The 18,403-nt window shown below is 40.6% G+C and overlaps 1 protein-coding gene across 1 annotated transcript in view; it reads left to right on the top strand.

The window, feature by feature from the left end:
• LOC105459147 (thrombospondin type-1 domain-containing protein 4-like) overlaps window positions 1-18,403 on the top strand; it is a 72,807-nt gene that overhangs the window by 46,283 nt on the left and 8,121 nt on the right. The window contains exons 5-9 of the mRNA XM_011704926.1: window positions 10,464-10,539; window positions 13,004-13,155; window positions 15,645-15,747; window positions 17,391-17,493; window positions 18,126-18,328. Coding sequence (XP_011703228.1) covers window positions 10,464-10,539; window positions 13,004-13,155; window positions 15,645-15,747; window positions 17,391-17,493; window positions 18,126-18,328 — 637 coding nt within the window. The remainder of the gene's footprint in view (window positions 1-10,463; window positions 10,540-13,003; window positions 13,156-15,644; window positions 15,748-17,390; window positions 17,494-18,125; window positions 18,329-18,403) is intronic.

The following is an 18,403-nucleotide window of genomic DNA, read 5'->3' as shown; positions in this document are numbered from 1 at the left end:
TATTATGTAATTGCTTAACCCAGCGTTATAATTTGACATAGTCTATTCTCTTTATTACGGAATTTTTCGATCGATAAGATTTACATTGCTTTGCGAATCATAAATAATTTGTACAAAATTTTCATTTGAATATGCGACGTTTTCACTTTTCTAATACTTTTACTTTGTATTTTCATTAGACATCGCAAGAATAAGTGAAAGCCGCGTATGTTTTGAATAAGATTTTTTAAGTGTTTACGATATCCATAAATGTAAAAATGCATGAACGTGTTTGTGCATGTACGCGCGCGAATATTAATAGAAACGTGGGAGGATGCGAGAACGGGACGTATGTCGAATAGCGAATGATTCGCGACAACTCTTTCATCTGACAACGCGCATGAATGTATTTCGAACGGTGACACGGGCAAAAACATTTTATCCATTAAAGCTTTTTCACGAGCGCTGTGCTCTCTTATGAGTTTTTCAGGAATCCATAAAAATATTTCGAGATTTGGATAGAAATTGATTTCAATACAACCGAAAAGCAACCGTAGAATCGTGTGATTAATTAATATTTAATCAAATATACGCGAATTATAATATTCTATTTAAGTAAACAGATGCACACAACTCTCATAAAAACATGACAATTCGTTAAACTTAATGGTCAACGAAACAGTATGAGAACATAATCAGCAAGATTCTTAGCGATAATTATATGCAATCGCGTGAACATTTATTGAAATTTATATGAGTCTTCTGCATGTGTTTTTAGAAAAATTTTAAAAATGAGATTCTAATAATTCGTCCGATGTTGGGCTTGAAAATGACTTTCGATGCAGCCTGTACATCCTAAGTTGAATCGCTAAATCCTGGCTGCGCGCAAGAAATCGTCGTGAGTCGCTTGAATGACTTGGACTCCTCCGAAGGACTCGTCCCGACTTCCCTGCTGGATCCTTTCGACCTTTTGACATCCGCGTTCCCCGATCAGCTTAATGTTTTTTACCTTATCAACAGGCGTCTTGGCCTTCTGACATTTGCGATCAAATCTTCGATAGGATCGTATAATCTGTTGACGTGCAAAAATCGAATGTTGCGTTCGCGCGATGCAATAGACTGCTGCGATTCATAACTTTGCGTAGCTATTATTTCGTGTACATTATTACTTTAAACGTTACGTGCTCAGTTATATTCATGATCTTGGAGTTTTATTATAAATTTACTTTTAGATTTATTCTTTTCATTCTTATTTCTTAATTTCTAATAGGATTCAAATTTTAGTTGTGTAAGGAAGAATTATTGAAAAAAAAAATTTACAGGTATTTAAAAAAACCATCTTTAAATTTTGACCATCATTTAAACTAATTTATCCAATTATATATAAAAAATTTTGTTAGATATACATAGAAGAAGATCATCAACTTAATTTTTAAATCAATATTCTTTTTCTTATGTAATTTTTACAAGTCTTTGGTACTTCGCTTACAATCTGCATTTAGCTTGAAGTTTTCGTTTAATATAATTTATTGCCAAATTCGATTAAAATTAATTTACGACCGTCTGCGGTACGAGAGGATTTTCGGATCAATCTTAGGTGAGAGCATCTCCCTTCTCCTTCCTCCATTATCACCGAGCCTGTCCATGCTCGAGCATATTCGGTCCCCAAAAACTGACCCAGATCACACGTGTGGTCACGCGTCGATCCACTCGATCCTAAGCCCGGGCATATCCTTTTGCCCCTTTCGTCTCGGCCGTCGCCCAATCCAGTCAGCCCGGCTTGACTTCGGTGTATTGAGTTTCACGTGGAGTTATACGTACGCAGTCGTGCGTGCAGCTAACAAGACTCTCTTCAACGTAGATGGTCCGTCTTCATGTAGGTAGGTATACCGCCCGCGGGCGATTCGCACTAATTTTATTTCCCGCCGTGCCCCACCGCCGCCGTCGCCGCCGCGACCGCGGATGACAGGCCGGTTTTCCGAACCGTTTTTGCCACCGTGTGTATTACACGTCGATACCGGTCTTCCATCTATTTTCACGATCTGTGCGTCTAACTCACGTCTGCAAAATGTCCGTGCGACGCTCCACGAACATGGGACTCGCTCGCTTAGGAGGAAATTGATTCGGCGAATCGCTTCACTTCTGATGAGCGAAAATGGAGTGCAAAATTCTGTTCTAATTGAAGTTCTAATTGAATCAACGATCCGAGAAATAAACAGATTTTTTTTATTTTTTTTTCTTATTATGTCGTTCATTTCACTGTTTATTTGTCTGTCGAAATCCATTATAATCAATTGTGATTATAAAGAGAAAGACAGAGAAAATTTGTATTTTCTTAAAATCAATATTTTCCAATTAAAATAACTAAATTAATTATATAATATATAAAATTTTGGATATTAGATTTTGAATTATTGAGCGTATAATTTTGTGAATGAATCTGTACACTTAGAGAATTTTATTTTAAAATTTACCCTGAAAAATCATGTTAATCGGACAGCATAGTATTTCGACGAATTTTATGTGATTTTTATTATTTTTTAAAAATATATTGCAACAAATTTATTAAAGTGCACAATAAAAAACAGAGAAAATCACATAAAATTTGTCGAAATACTATATTGTTCTACGATTAATATGATTTTCAGGGTAAATTTTAAAAGGAAATTCTCTCCGTGTATTATAATAAATTTAGTATTTTTTTTTTAATTCAACATTTGGCGAAATCTAAAAACTCTGTCGTTTGGAGTCGCTTATTTCTGAATGTCCTGCACCGTTTTCGTATATTCGAATTATTTAATTCCCATTTAATCGCTTACTTCATCGCATACATCTTTTCTGTTCTGCCTATGGACTTAATGGACAATTACTCTTTCATCCCAGTATCCGCGTTCTCCGAATATCTAGATAATAGCGGTTCCACAGTCGACGACATTGTGTGCCGGTGACGTTACATCATCTAAGCGACTTGTTAATCTAACACCCGCGTGGCGATCTCGAAATACGAGCGAAAAGAAACAACGTTCGCTTGGGCGATGATCGAACAGTTAGCGCGGATAAAAGGCATTGAAACGAGGTCACGAAACACCTTTGGCAGACGGCGCGGCGATATCTCGCATACATGTCCGATAATGAGCAAAGTAACGACTAGTTAGCGAGCATGTTACCTTAATTGCGATATCGCGTCGCGGCGTGGCGGCGTAAATTTAAACAGATGCGACGCAACAATATGGAGCCCGCCGATAGTGTCTTTATTGCACGATCGAACGGCCTTTGAATGTTTCACGTGTTCCGCTACGATTGGTTCTAACGGTGCTCCCTTCGTCTCAAATTAGGCCTCTGCTTCGCTTAGAATTATCGACAATTTTGCAATCGATTCTCGATAATGAAGCATATTCGTGTATTGTCTTCGGTTTAATCGTCACATTAGTTGGCTTTTTTTAATCGATTAATTAATAAAAAAGAGTTATATGAAGCATTGAATGTAGAATTTAAATATCTCAAAAAGTAATTCGATATTGAAAACACAGTACCGATGGCATCAATATACCGTAAGCATTACCGTCCTCCACACGCGGAAGGTGCCCTCAGGCGATGTTTTCGAACGATATAACGAGGCTCCGATCAGTCCGTCGAAAGTGGAAGGTAAATACCGAAGGGGAGGAGAGAGCGTTGCCGCGACGACAACAATAACAGCGGCAGCAATACGGAACCACCTCGGTTATCGTAAACTGGCTGCCTCTGACTGCCTCTTGGCAACTGCATCGGCAACGCACGGCATCTCACCCCGAATGCACCTGCGTGCGATATCGGCTACATGCGAGGCATGTACGTGCGTAAAGCTCGGTTTATAGTTTCGGGATGCCTCGTCGGTGGCATTGGAAATATTCCACGTGGGCTTTGATTGCACTAGCAATGATTTATGCGCGTCTTGCTGGGAAAATTTATCGCTGTAACAGAAGCTAATAACACCATATTTAGGTCAACATTTTATCTGTTAAATTCTGATAATTCATCTTAAATGGATGTACAGAGCAGCACACAAATAAATTAATAAATCTTGAAATTCTTCACGTACTTTCTATATACGATCATATCTCAAGTTTTTGCAGTTAATTCCACTGTCTTCTACCGAAAACTTGTATGTTTTTCCAATTAATTCATAAACTCGCATAAGAGATCTTCAGTGAAACGAAAACGTCAGTGAAGTAGGTATGTAAAAACATTAGGCACTGTGGTCTTATTGTATTTCATCCGAATTAGAGTATTTCTACGAAGAAATTTCTCGAGAGCGCTGTTAATTGCTTCCACTGGCGCGGCTGTTTATTTTCCCCGTTAGACTACAGTGAAATACTAGTGACGTTTAACGACGATGGGCGGCCCCGCGCTTGAACGGGAGCTTCGGCGAAATCGGGAGGAGGATTAGCCGCGCGCGCTTAGAATGGAGCCCGAGAGAGCTGTCGTCGTGGCCCAGTAGTGGAAATCCTCCTTAAGCCGATCGAGGTGCTCCGATATCATTAAAGGAGCCATTCGAGACTCGCACATACGTTCTGCCCCTCCCCTCCCTTTCCCCCATGTCCTCGTCTCCTTGTCCTTCCCGACTTCTCGTCGGGAAAGGGTACGGTCCTCGTGCCGTTGGACAATGCCATGGCGCGCGGTATCGTGCATCATATTTCACGGCGCGGTCATTCCTTTTTGTGTCCGCTACGGACGTACCGCTCCGGTTCGAAGACCGGACGGCGACGAAAACTCTCCTCGAGGGACCACCCCGCGGTGCCGAATTTGCGGCCCTCCCGCAACGCCGGATGCCGACACGACGCGTCCTTTTCCTTCTTCTTCGTTCTGTCGTGTCGGATTGATTTTCGGAAATAATTTCGCGAATGTTTGAAGAACCTGATACGTACAGTCGTGAACAGATCGGTTGCGACATTTTTTTTTTTTATAAGTTTCTAATATATATATTTAATATACATAATATATATTTTATAGGTAACTAATATTTTGCAAATGCAAACCACGATGTACTATCTTTAGTCTAGAGACAGTATAACATCAATCGTGGTTGACATTTGCACAATATTAAGTGCAGCGTTTTGAAACATAAAAAAAAAGTGTTGCAATGCGATCTGTCCACGACTGTACATCCTCGACTGAAAGACGACAGTTTGAGCGTTAAAAATTTATTAAGGGACATTCGTGATAATTAGAACAAAAACTCAGAAATTAGACGACTATATTTTTTAAAATGGAACGAAAAGAGATTGTGAAGAGAGCTCTAAGAGAGAATCTGAAAGCCTGTAAAATATATAATACGATTGGAAGCTATAAAGCATATTGAGCATACGAGTTAATTTGGATTTAACGTTATTCCGTCTTGTAAGTATTAAGTAATTTTAAAATTGCAAGCCGTAACTCTCTAACTTCGAGACATATTATATTTATGCGATGTAAGCGCTACGGCATATATAACTTTTATTCGGCGGACGCAGGAACCAGCGTAATTTTTACGATCCGTCGTAATTGCGGGGCAAGTGCCGTTTATTTATAATATCGGCGTAAAAGTTACAATGTGCAGCCGCGCTTGGAGACGCTGAGCGGCGAAAGCTGTATTAATATATGGCACCGTTAAACCTGTCACACGACCTGCAATTGTTCCGTCTGAGCACGTACCATTAGTTGAGAATTTGTTCATTCGCCGTATAATACAATAATCTCATGATGCTATTATGATAACAATGTCACGTAACGATTCTCAGAGTATCTTTATTGATTTTATCGGATTGCGGCACAGTATAATAGAGACCGTATTTCTTTCGGGCGTAAAATGAACATGATAAGTAATATATTTGTTCAAATAATCTTTGTACACAAATCGTTTACAAATCGAACTTTTTTTATCATTACGTTTTATTTTATTTAAAAATATATTCATATTTTTTTACATTGAATTACTTTCCAATTTAACAGAATATGAATAGAATTGAAAGAATATGTATACTTTTTCACGTATTCCTTTGGTTTTACGAATGAGGAAAATGTAATACATGTTGCTGTTACGCTTATTATGATATATTCACATTGATATAATATCGCAGTACTTTTTGGTTGCTTTACGCTCGTTCGGAAGCTTCGAGCTCTATCACTCTGACCGATTTTCGATCCGAATTGCCAAAGATCCGCGGAAGTGGAAGATGCATTACTCGGCAATTAAGTCGTTAATAATTTCGCTCTAGCGATAAAAAACCGACTCCGGTATTCCCCTTAACGAGAGCCATTGAGGCCCCTTGACTTTATGGTGGCGTATCTGGTCGCGATTGACGTCCCCTGCTCGCCTTCAATAGGAGGATTCTGGTCGGGTTTTGTAAAGACGGCCGCGAGACACGCTGCTGCTGCTGCTGCTTCTTGCCGATCGATTTTTCGCATTCCTACGCCATTGAGTACAAGACCGGCATTGTTTGTTGTAAGTGCGAGATACGCCGCGACGGACTGCGTGATAGGGGAAGAGTCGTAACGGGTCGCGGATACGGTTCGTAGTTGTTCGTACTTCGTGGGCTCTTGCTGGAGAGATCGATCGCCGATACTTCGCAAGAACGTATTTGCATTGTGAGCCGCGCCGCCGTGAAACGCGATCCGCGATCGCATTGTCGCTGATAAGTCGCGGAATCTCTATTGGTTGTACTTCAAGAGGTATACAGAGAAAAAGGCTGATACGGAAGCAAATTGATACAGAGAATTCAGGATGACAATTAAGTCGGAAAGAGCTAGATAATATCGCTGCTTTGCATCTGCAAGGGAATATATGAATGCAAATGTCATTTATTAGCATTTCCTTTGAGAATTGAGATATACATGTGACTTACTTTCTGCAGAGCTAAATTTGTATAAGCTGTTAATAGCTGTTTCATTCAATTTCCCTTTCACGCTGGTGCAGAGAACTAAGTTTTAATTAGTATACATAGAATATCAGCATGCATATCTTTATTTTATCATAAAGCAACTTCTTTCGAGCGAAGAGTTTATTTTTCTTATGTTTAATTATTTTATGTAATACAGTATTTGATATACAAGTTATTTTTAGCTGGTATTGAGATAAAAAGACGATTTAAAAAAAATCATTTTCTGGTGCTAATGATTTCTGGATAGATAAACGAAAACAGCCTGGCGCGGACGCAACAGCGAATCGCATCGCGAAGTATATAGAGACACGTTATAATGAACGACGCGAGTCTTGCTCGCGGTCGCGGCGGTATGACAAAAATCAGAATTCCTCGTTCCCAATCCGACTGCGATCTCGCGCGATCCTCTCGCGAAGACTCGCTGCGAGAGGTCCCGGGAGCAGATGGGTACACGTGTTGGGCGTCGCGGGCGAACGCGCAACATCGCGGTCGCGTCGCGTCGCGTCGCAATGCCTCATCGCTCGCGTGTGGTGCATCTCACGAAGCGGCATGCCGCCCCTCGATTACGAGCGCGTCGCGCTCGTGTGGATATAGCCGAGATAGCGCACGCATTTTTCTGATTTCGCGCGAGTACACACGCTCACGTATGTGCGCACGCATGACTGCATGTATACGCGCGTCGCTACCGTTGCCGCAGTAGCGACGGGTGGTCCGCGTCCTGCTCTTCTCACCCCCGCGTCTTCGGACCCCGGTCTCTTCCCCCCCCCCTCTCGCTCATCCGCGGCGGAATCTAATGATTAATTAAGCTTTCTGAGAAAACGCAACAAGTGAAACGTTATTAAACGCTTAGTGGCACAGTTTACTTGGCGGCGGTCGGGGTCTCTTCCCTTTGCTCCTTTGTGTGTGATCTATTAGCTCGTACGCACTTCCTGCTCGCGCGCGAGTACCTTGAGATACTCGTTGGCTTCTAACTCCGAAGCAAGTGATTGTGTACAAGTCAAGTGTGAATAATGACTTTTATTGAATTTCTTTTTGATTTAATTCATAAGCACGCACTCAAAGACGAATTTTTTATTTCTCACGAAGGTGTAGAATATATTTAAGCATTGCAATGATTCATAAAATATTAACTTTAATTTGCTGTGAGGAATAATTAAATTGTATATATATATATATATATATATATATATATATATATGATTTAGAATTAATTAAGGATTGGACGTCGATTTTTATCTCGTATATAAACGAAAGAACCCCCGAGATCGGAAGATTTTCATTTCAAAGAGATACTATCTAATATATACACGTCCGTAATTAATGTTTTATTAATTTCTGCGCTGAGAGTGTTTTTGCGTAATCTATATGTAAAATATTTGAGTCAAATATTTAAGTAACAGAGATTCTCCTTTAACTTGGAATTTGCGCTCTTATCTCGCAACTTTTTGACTACATTCAACTCGCGGAACGGCACGGCCGGGGCGCCTCGATGCATCAAAGCGTATCGCCATCTGCGTTTTGCATCGGTTTCGCCTCCTCCTTCCAGTATCTTTAAAGCTCGCACGCTTTTGAGTAATTTCCACGAGGAAGATGATACAGCGGCTGGCATTTACGCTGGCATCAGAGCGCATCTGCGCGCATTGCATCGCGGCCTATCATCGCCGTATGCGTTTTCTATTTGTCCGTATACGTTTCTCGGCTCGCCGTTTAGCGTTTATGAATAATTAGCGTGGAGAAGCGTGTGGACAAGTCGGTCGCGATTCTGCGCGCATGAAAGCACACTTCATCGTCTGTGCATTTTCTTCGTTGCTCTTCGAACCTCGCTCATGCTTGCACTCCTCCGTTTACTTTTCCTTTTCTTCAAACTGGAAGAAAGGAATTCGGACGAAGCTATTCATATATGCACTAAACGTTCGTACTTAAATATCACAAGGAAAAAAAGGATTTTGCTGAAGTATCTAAAAATTTAGGTAGATGCAAGTCTGAAAATAATTTTGTTAGACTCACTGAAAAAAGTAATCTTGCAATTATAGCGAAAATTATTTAGATAGATTTATTTACGAAAAATGAGCTAAAACGGATAAGTGATTAGTAAGCACTGCGATACTATATATGTTTTGTATTGAATCAATACACATAGATAACAGAGACAGAAATTATATCTGATTTATCTGTCAAATTTAGCACGAAAGTTTCTCTATGACGTTTAATTAATCCAGATTCCAATCATATTTTATAGTTATGAGACCTATATTTTCTTATATAGGTGTATTCTTACAATAATACTGCTATAAATTCTACGTATGACAGACAATTTTTTAGCAGTTACAAAAAACAGCGATATAATTTAAGTGTAATATTTAGAATTTTAACTGAAGCGAAACATTTCTCTGAGTGCTGGATCAAAATAATTGTATATGGGACGCTCAAGCATAATGAGCAACGTTGCAAAAAGTTTTGACATTCTAGCAACTAGCTTGAGCGTTGTATATAATTATTTTGATGGTTTAACAAAATTATTTTCATATCTATATCTAGCTAAATTTTTAGATACTTTAGCGAAACCGTTCTTTTCCGTGCATCTACTTTTAATGTATCTCATATATTATCTACCGTTAAATATTAGTTAGGTATCAGGTAATATCATGTGTTGCGATATTTTGGTCACGTTTCTTCGTTTTTCTTTTCTTATATGCGGTGTTTGTAAATCCGCGAACGCGCTCCCAAGCTAATTCATCAGCCGAAAAAATGTGGCTTCCGGGGACGTGGTGCGCAATCGTTATCCCGTGTAGCAACGGATGCTGGAGATTGCATGTCGAGTTCGAGCTCAGGATGCACGCGGGGAGAAAGAGCGACTGTGTACGGTGGGAAAAATTGGGACGTGCGTGTGGTGTAGTTCGCGATCGATCGAGACGAGATAAGTCAACGCGAATTGGCTATATCGATTGCCAAGATCTACATCTACGTGGTCAAGCTACATTAATGATTACGCCAACGGAAGCAACATGTTGTCCGAGGCCTGTCAGCGAGAAATACGTTTTCTGCCGTCTTCGCTACGCGATACTTTAACGCCGTGTCGTATAAATTACGCAAATCACACTTCTTTATGATAAATATGATGCTGCACTCGAAATATTTTTTGATTGCTAATTTTTTAGATAGAAAAATAAAATAATTAGAGGATAAAAAAGAAGGAGAATAATTCTATTTAAATGCATATTTAAGTAAATATATTTATTTTTACTATATTAATTTATAATTAATTAATTGATTCGCACTTTTAACGTAAAGAGATATAAGTACATCAGAGCGTCAAGGAAACAAGTTTATTGCTAGCATCAATTATCATTGCACATGTGCGAAAGTGCGCCTTAGTTGCTCAATGAAGATTAAGATCGCATTCTTGAAATTTCTAACTCAATGAAAGCAGGCGAAAGGGGCGATGCTGCTGACGATAAAAGAGTAATTGCCTCGCTCGGCGCGAACGGTTTTCGGTCACGAAAGTATAGATCGCACTCGTCTGCATTGCGTCATCGATCTTCGTATTTATACAATTGATTTATACGCCTGCTTCTATCTCTGTTGCAGATCGATTCTAGCCCTGATGGTGCTGAGCACGGCCGGTGTATCGTCCTCTCATATGCCTGACAAGTATCCCATAGAAGTAAGTCTTCATAGAAATTACGTTTTCTGTTTTTACAAATCGTAACTGTCAAGTAGAAAAGTATTTTCATTAAATTAAATAAAAAAGAATGTTTCTCGTCGCAGTTTTTGTTCCAAGTCCTTCGCAAATTAAGTAACTTGTCCGAAAAACAATTAAATTAAACTTTGAAAAATCATTTCGTTTCATTAATAAATGCCAAGTGACAGAAGATTGATTCTGTAGTACAGTTCGATAACAAGCTAGTTATGCTACTTGTTGAGTGACTTCCACTCGGAGCCGATGTCACCGATTAAGCGTCAACAAATAATCACGTTTGCGACAAGCTCGATTCGATCTCGCGATCGGACCATCTCGGCGATCCCGCTCGCTTCACCGACGACAGTCCTCGTCGTCGCGCGCGATGCATATTAATTCGATCCACTTGCGGGAATTAATACGCAATTACATGGCCGCCGTACCGGGGCATTACGCCGAGTGAGGGTAATTAATTGACACCGAGAGGAGGTCCCTAAATTACGTGCAGAGAGGCGAGAGCTCGCCGGGAGCAAGGCCACGCGGCGCGCGACACGAGAACGAACGCAAACACAGTGCCCGCGTGCTGTGCAACCACTGCCACCGTCGCCACCGCCGCCGCAGCTTTATAATTACACTTAAGAGTACGTTTGTTCTGGAAAATGTTGCGGCATTACGGATGACACGAAAATAGACGGCTCGGCTTAGGAAACACCGACGCGTTCTGACTAGCTGGTTGAAGTTTGGAATGTTCCTGGAATGATTTTTTTTATTATTTGTCCCATTTCTAGCTTCGCGCAGAGTAACTCGTAAGTGCCACAAGCACAATACAAAATATTTCGATCAAATACACGCGTCGGAAGGCACCCTCATGCTCGATAAACCATCCTTCCGGACACTTTAAAAAATTCTATCCACGCCAAGAATTTGATTTGTTCCATTTGATTAGCTTCTAATCAAATTCTTGTCTTCTCCTCAACCTCAGATCGGTATATTATTAAAAATACATAAAATATCTTCTCTTTCTCTCCATGAAGTATTGTCGTTGCTTGAATTTATTCTCATTATTCCGTGTACTGTAAACGTCTCCTCATGTATATCCAACGTGAAGTAGGTACATATTTCCGTCCTTTGTACAGAGCCTGATGCTGTATAAGCGCCTGTGATTAACGTTCCGGAGTTAATGCCAGGCATTAAGGAAGTATTAGTCCGCTGCTCTTGGGGTTAACGACTTGCAAAAAAAAAAGGCAGCTAAGAGCGCTCTTCACTCGAATCCTAAATTCGTCGTTAACGATGGCGCGCGGTGTTTACGAAAAGCGTAATTGTCCGTTTTGTGTATTTTCCCCTTTCTTCTCTTATTCGTAAAATCTAAATCCTTATCGACTCGTTAAAAATAGAGGCGATCCTCGGCGACCGACGCATAGAGAGCCGACGCGAACGTCGCGAACGTGGGTGGAACAAAAGTTCGCATTTAAGAGATTTAACGGTTGTTATTCGTCTCGCGGCAGGTTCGGCGAAATCGACGATTTGTATTCTGCAGACGAGAGAGATATTTGCGCGTGTATAGCGCGTAAGGGAACGGGAGAGATGCGCGACTCTTCGCGTTTGATTAATTAGACGTGCGCGATCGAAGGGAGGATCGGACATGAAGTATGAAGCGCGGGAAATCTTTACGTGAGAACGTCGTGGCTTTCTTCCCGATGGAGCGACGCTACCTTAGCGCGAACTTCCGGCAGAAGCTAATGCAACGAGTAGCCCGTTGTGCGCGGAGATCGATCGAACGCCGTAAATTCAGCCGCCGTGTGTGCAATACGGTAATCGATCCTTCGTTTAATTAATCACGACAAGAGTACGTGATACCGAAACGCATACGATCTAATTGGAATCTCGTTCGCGGTAGCGATATTAATTACCGAACAAACAGTTTGTGCTCTATGATGCTGGCGTGTGATTAACAGGAACAGAATACCAGACGCGCGTTACTATCTGCCTCATCGTTTAATCACCATTCATACAGTTACCTGCCTCAATATTCTTTCTTTTGCATTATAATAGTTATCGTCGCTCTTTACATTCGCGCAATTATCTGACGAGTGATACGAAAAAGGCGATAAGTAAAAACTTGGAAACAAGATTCAAATAAATGTTTGTTAGATAAAATTCAACGTCTGAATATAATAGGTACTATATTAAAAAGATAACATAAATTAGATTATGTGAAAGATGTCGATAAGTGAAGTATATAGCTATATTTACATAAATTATTAAAATTAAAAAAAGATATATATATATATATATATATATGTATATATATATCTTAAATTTTCAGACAGAAATAAGCTTATTTGAGAACTATTCTTGTTTTTAAGATCTTTTTATTTGATTGTAAGTTATTTATAGAGTTAATGCTTGTTGAAGCACTCGATTAATAAAACGGAATTGATTTCTCCAGGTGTATCATATGTTACAAGAGAGAACGCAGTTTGGAATTGCCCATGACAACAGAGTAAGAGGGACTTGGGGTACATGGAGTTCATGGAGCGAGTGTTCCAGATCTTGCGGCACTGGTATCCAGTCCCAATTTCGGGAATGCGTCCCTCTACGGTGAGTGCATTTAATATAACAGATTAATAAAAATCCTGAAATCATTTTTAAAGTGTTGATTAAAAGAAACATATATATATATATATACATATATAACGTCAAATTTAGTATCAGATTTATAATGCTATGTTAAAATACATAAAAAAACGCATATAAAATATTTTAAAATAGCATTATGTAAATATGGAACGAAATATGTGTTATAAGTATTTAGTACATGCGATATATTTTTTTAAAGTAAAAGCGTAAAACAAAACGCGACGAGAGTTTGTTGAGGCCCAGTTTTATAATATATATGGTTAACGAAAAAATTAGGTTAACTAAAACTTGAAAGTTTACTAAAACACACTTTCAACATAAGCTTAGAGTCAAATAAACTAAAGGTTACGCGTACATTGATGGTTAAATCCTAATCAAACGTTATTAAACAATAAACTTTTTGATAATTTTTAACCTTTAGGTAACCATATATCGTGAAAATGAGTCTAAGCATGAGTATCAAAGCGTTATACGACCATATTAGCATCCAAATATCTTCACGCTCGATTAATGATTTCCACACCTTGCTTCACCTTTGTCCTCGCGGTGCGCGGGGGGGGGGGGCACGATCTTCCGCGCGAGGTCATGACGGGGATCGGTAATCGTCGGGCGTCGCGGCTCCATCGCGAGAATGCAAAGCACCTTGCGATAATGCGCAGTTGATCCTAACAATAATCACATGCCTCCGCGGTACCGTTAGGGCCTGGCGCAATTTGGATCATAGGTAAGCGTTCGCTATAGTCGAGTCGCTTGCATTTCGCGAGCGTAATCGCGCGGAACTTTGGAACTTCGTGCGCTACGCCTACTCCTCAATTCGTCGATTGATCGATCTCACCGCCTTATCCTCTTCGGTTCCTTCGTATGCACGGGAACATACAGGGTGCCTCGGATTCGTCGGTATCCTTCATTACGAAATGATCGTTTAACTCGTTTTCTTCAATAGCGCAGTAGGTATATGGATGGACAAGCGCAGTTTTTAGATGAAATATACGTTTTACATTTTTCAATGCAATAATGCACAGTATTTTTTGTTGTTCACTTATTTACGTTGAAACAAATACGTTAGTACAAATCTTTTTTAAAATATTTGGAAGTTTAGAGCCGGAGTAAAATTCTGAAAAAAACTGATTCACGAATGCATGTAACTTTTTTATGATGAAGATTGTGCGATATTGTGAAGCGTGGTTTTCACTTTGAACGGAACACATTTTTTCCTCTTTATACAGAATTTAAATAATACTTTTATAAATATTACTGTCATTCATTTCACGAATATGAAGCGCACGAAAAGAATTCGATTAAATTTTTTTATTGCATTTTTCAAAACTTCTTGACGTTGCATACATTGTGATATTTGTACAAATATTTATTCGATGCGCGCGCACAAGGGAGAAAAACGGAGAGAAAAAATTAATCACTTTACTTATTTATTATTTAAGTATGCTTTCTCCATGCATTTCCTTCTTGAGAATCCAGCCGTGAGCGAATTTTGTCGTCAGAATCGTTTGAGACTGTATATAAACTAACTTTAGAGTATCTGAAGAATAAAAGAATATATATAAAATTCAAGTAAAACATGAATAATTCAGAACTCACTTCACGTTGAAAGAGACTTTAGCGCACAAGTTCCGCACACCCTGTATGTCCTGTCTGGCTAGCTATAAAGCAGCGTGCAAATTACGGATCAGTAGCGTAAGAAGATTATACACCGGCAGGCCGACGACTCCTGCGAGCTTCTCCCGGGGGCAGAAACGTGTTGTTATCGCCACTGACATTTACACCTTCGTAACGCTACCGCGAGCCGTTACGTGACTCGCAATATGAATATCGCGACGAGTTCACTATACGAGTAAATACAAAGTAGTCAGAGTATCTCGCAGTTGCCGATCGCCTGATGAATTGAAAATTCGTTTTATCCTTGATGACAGTTATCCGAGATTTTTTATTAGTGACTAATTTAATATAAATAATTAAGGAATCTGGTCGAATCAATCATATTTTGCTTCGTCGTAATCATAATGAATTGAAATAGCGATTTTAATTATATAAGTTAATTATATAACATTATATAATAGTTAATTATTTATAGTTATATAACATTTTTAGATAGGATGGCAATTAAATAAAGTGCATCAAAGAGAAAAATTTTAATTCTCAAATCATCTTATTCAATTTTATATGTGAAACAAAAAAATGCGATATATTGAGTGATTGTCTCTCCATCTAGTAACAGATAATTACCGCGATGATTAAATAATACGCATAGAGAAATGTTTCTTTCATTCTTATCACGTGCGTGTTCTCTCTCCTTTTTCCCTTTGATCTTGAGATTGCATGTGGTGCTGTGCACTCCTAAAAAACGCGCTTAGTACTTGGCGATAAAAATCGAGATGCATCGCGCGCTACTCGCGCGAGTCAATGGCTGAGCTAATGCGAGCGATTCGTTCCAGGAGACTTTTGAGGAGGCGAAGTATTATCTCGGAGAACGGTACGAGCAATGCCAGGCCCATTTGTATCGGCACATACAAACGCTACCACACGTGCAATACGCAGGTAAGACCTTCAGCGCATTTATCGACAAAAATTATAGAGAAACTCTTGAAAAATCAAGACAGATCAGTTCTTAAATTAGAAGGAAACGTAATAGTTTTATAAAGCATCTAATTCTATACCCTAACTCTTATCGTACATGCGTCTAAAAAGTTTCGAAGATACATATTCGAGTGATATCTCTTGAACTGTCACCACGATGTAAAATTTGCTCGAGGATAAAATCTTGCTTGCCAAGCTCGTTTTCGTCGATCGCACTCAGTTCGCCGGTATCCGACGTAAGCGTAAATTTTGCGAAGAAAGAATCTGCAAGGCCGAAAAGAATATTCGCGTCCTCTCAGCGAAGAGATCCCGGGAATTTCAAGAAAACGGAGACGCTTTATATTTCCAGGGCGGTTTATTGCCGAGGCCTTGAACCGACAATTAGCCGCGCGACAGCTAGTCCTCGCTCTCGTCCGCATAAAATTCGCATACACGCTCGCGCGTGTGTCACCACTTCCATGATGCCGCACATAAATCAACGCGCGCGTCTATATCCACCTATATAGACCCGTGCGCGCTGCAAGGCACGCTCCTCGAGATTTTCCTCTCGCGACGGTGCGTCACGAGCCTCGAACAAATCATCGCGCGGGCCAATTAAGGATGCGCACGACGACGATTTATATCCCCGGAATGTGTGTGTGTGTGTGAGTGTATGCGCGTGGCGCGTTGTTTAAAATTTATACGAATAATCACCACCTGCGAGACTAAAGACCGCCGTGTAATGGATGGCTTTTGCCGGTATATCGAGGAGGAAGAGGAAGGGAGAAAGGGCTCGCCGGTGTTGATTAGCTCTTGATGGTAGTAAAGACCGCGCGCGCGAGAGATAAGATCTGTTTACATCTCGGCCCCCATCAGTGCCCGCGTTGACGTACCGGGTGTTCTTGACCCACAAGCACTCGTACTTTGCGTATTTCGCGTATCGTATCATTTTGAAGAGAGAACCGCTATTTCATTAAGAACACAAAGCGAAACGTTAAACAGGAGTTTTAGCGTAGCCTTTAAAATTGCTGAAATTGAAATTAAAATCGCGAAACAGCGAAATTGACTTGATGTTACCTAAAAGATGCGGCTTCGTTATCCGTTATTACCCGGGGAGAAAAACGACGCCCCGTGCGGAGGAATATTTATCTTCGGGCTCGATACTCGGGGACTACATTTCCGAGCTGCATTCGCGATTCGCAAACATGCCCGGGCAAAGTAACCACCGTTTCGTTCGCCGGCAATTAATAGTCTACCCGGAAATTGCAGAGCGGCCGCGTACATAGCGCACCACACGTGCCGGCATTCGCGTGTTTGCACGAATATACGGACTTCCTCTCGACGCACGCGGCGCGGCGGCTCGGAATGCGAGCTTTTTTTTCTGCCAGAGGCCGCAAATAATTTTACCTTTATTTACCCGCAGCGCTTTGGGAAAAGCGCGACGTGCCGTAAAAAGCGACACGATCGATCGCATCGGTTTTTTCCCTCCCTCCCTCCCTTCCTCCTACCCTTCCCCGCCCGAAGAAGCCGAACCGTGGCATCTGTTTCTCGATAGTAACGCCGTTCTCTTCGATCGATCCTCAATTATCGTAAGTTTAATTAATCCATTATGCGTTTGTGTGCAGGAATGCCCGAACTTCCCGGAAGACTTGCGGGCGGAACAGTGCGCCAAGTACAACGGTAGGAACTACAAGGGCCGCAGTTACGTCTGGGTTCCCTTTGTGGACGGTGAGTGAAATGATTTGTTAGGTTCTGATCATTATCTCATTATAATTATCTGGATTATTATTTCTAAGAAATATGTTCTTCAATTAGTAATAATTATTCCAAGAAGCATTTATTTTTCTGGAGAGCAAACAATACTAAATAATTAATACTAAAGCCTTAGTCAGAAAAAGTCTTAATTAATCTTTTGTGTCCACCTTCTAATTTCTAATATCATGGAAAATATAATTTAAATGTCTAAGAGATGATTTAAATGCGAAACGGCTAGAGCAAAAAAATCGGAATTAGGACCATTAATTAGTTTAACATTAACTATAACATTTTAATCGATTGTCTTATCATTACTGGATTAACTCCTAAATAATGAGGATCGATGCAGTTATCAATTAATTATCAATTGTAACATCTAATGATATTAAATTTTACGTGTATTAAATTTTTCTGGCGGAATTTCCTTCTTTGCGGCTGGCCTGATACGACTTTTATGAAGTAACAAAGAAGCGTCTTGCGATACTCAAACGAGCCAGTGACGTCGCTCGATCGGTGTTCGACCGATATAACGATGACGTAGCTAACGACCAGGCCTGGTGACCTAACTTCCGCCTGGCCTAATCGTGACTACTGTTGTTCCCCAGCGCCAAACTCCTGCGCGCTCAATTGCCGTGCAGTCGGCGAGCGTTTTTACGCAACGCTTGAACCGGCAGTAATGGACGGCACGCCCTGCGATGCTCCGAATCTTCGCGGACGCAGCGGCGGCAGCGGCGGTGGTGGCGGCGGCGGCAGGATTTCAACGGAACGCAATGGCGAACGATGGCTATGCGTCGCCGGACAATGCAAGGTATGAATAGCGCGAGCGTTAGGCGAGAGAACGATGCCGGAAATTAATGACCGACACCGGGCCGGCCGGCGCGAT

The sequence above is a fragment of the Wasmannia auropunctata genome, unplaced genomic scaffold, assembly GCF_000956235.1.
Source record: "Wasmannia auropunctata unplaced genomic scaffold, wasmannia.A_1.0 LD334208.1, whole genome shotgun sequence".
Classification (NCBI taxonomy): Eukaryota; Metazoa; Arthropoda; class Insecta; order Hymenoptera; family Formicidae; genus Wasmannia; species Wasmannia auropunctata.
Note: the sequence above shows the minus strand (reverse complement) of the source record. Positions and strands in the feature narration are given on the sequence as shown.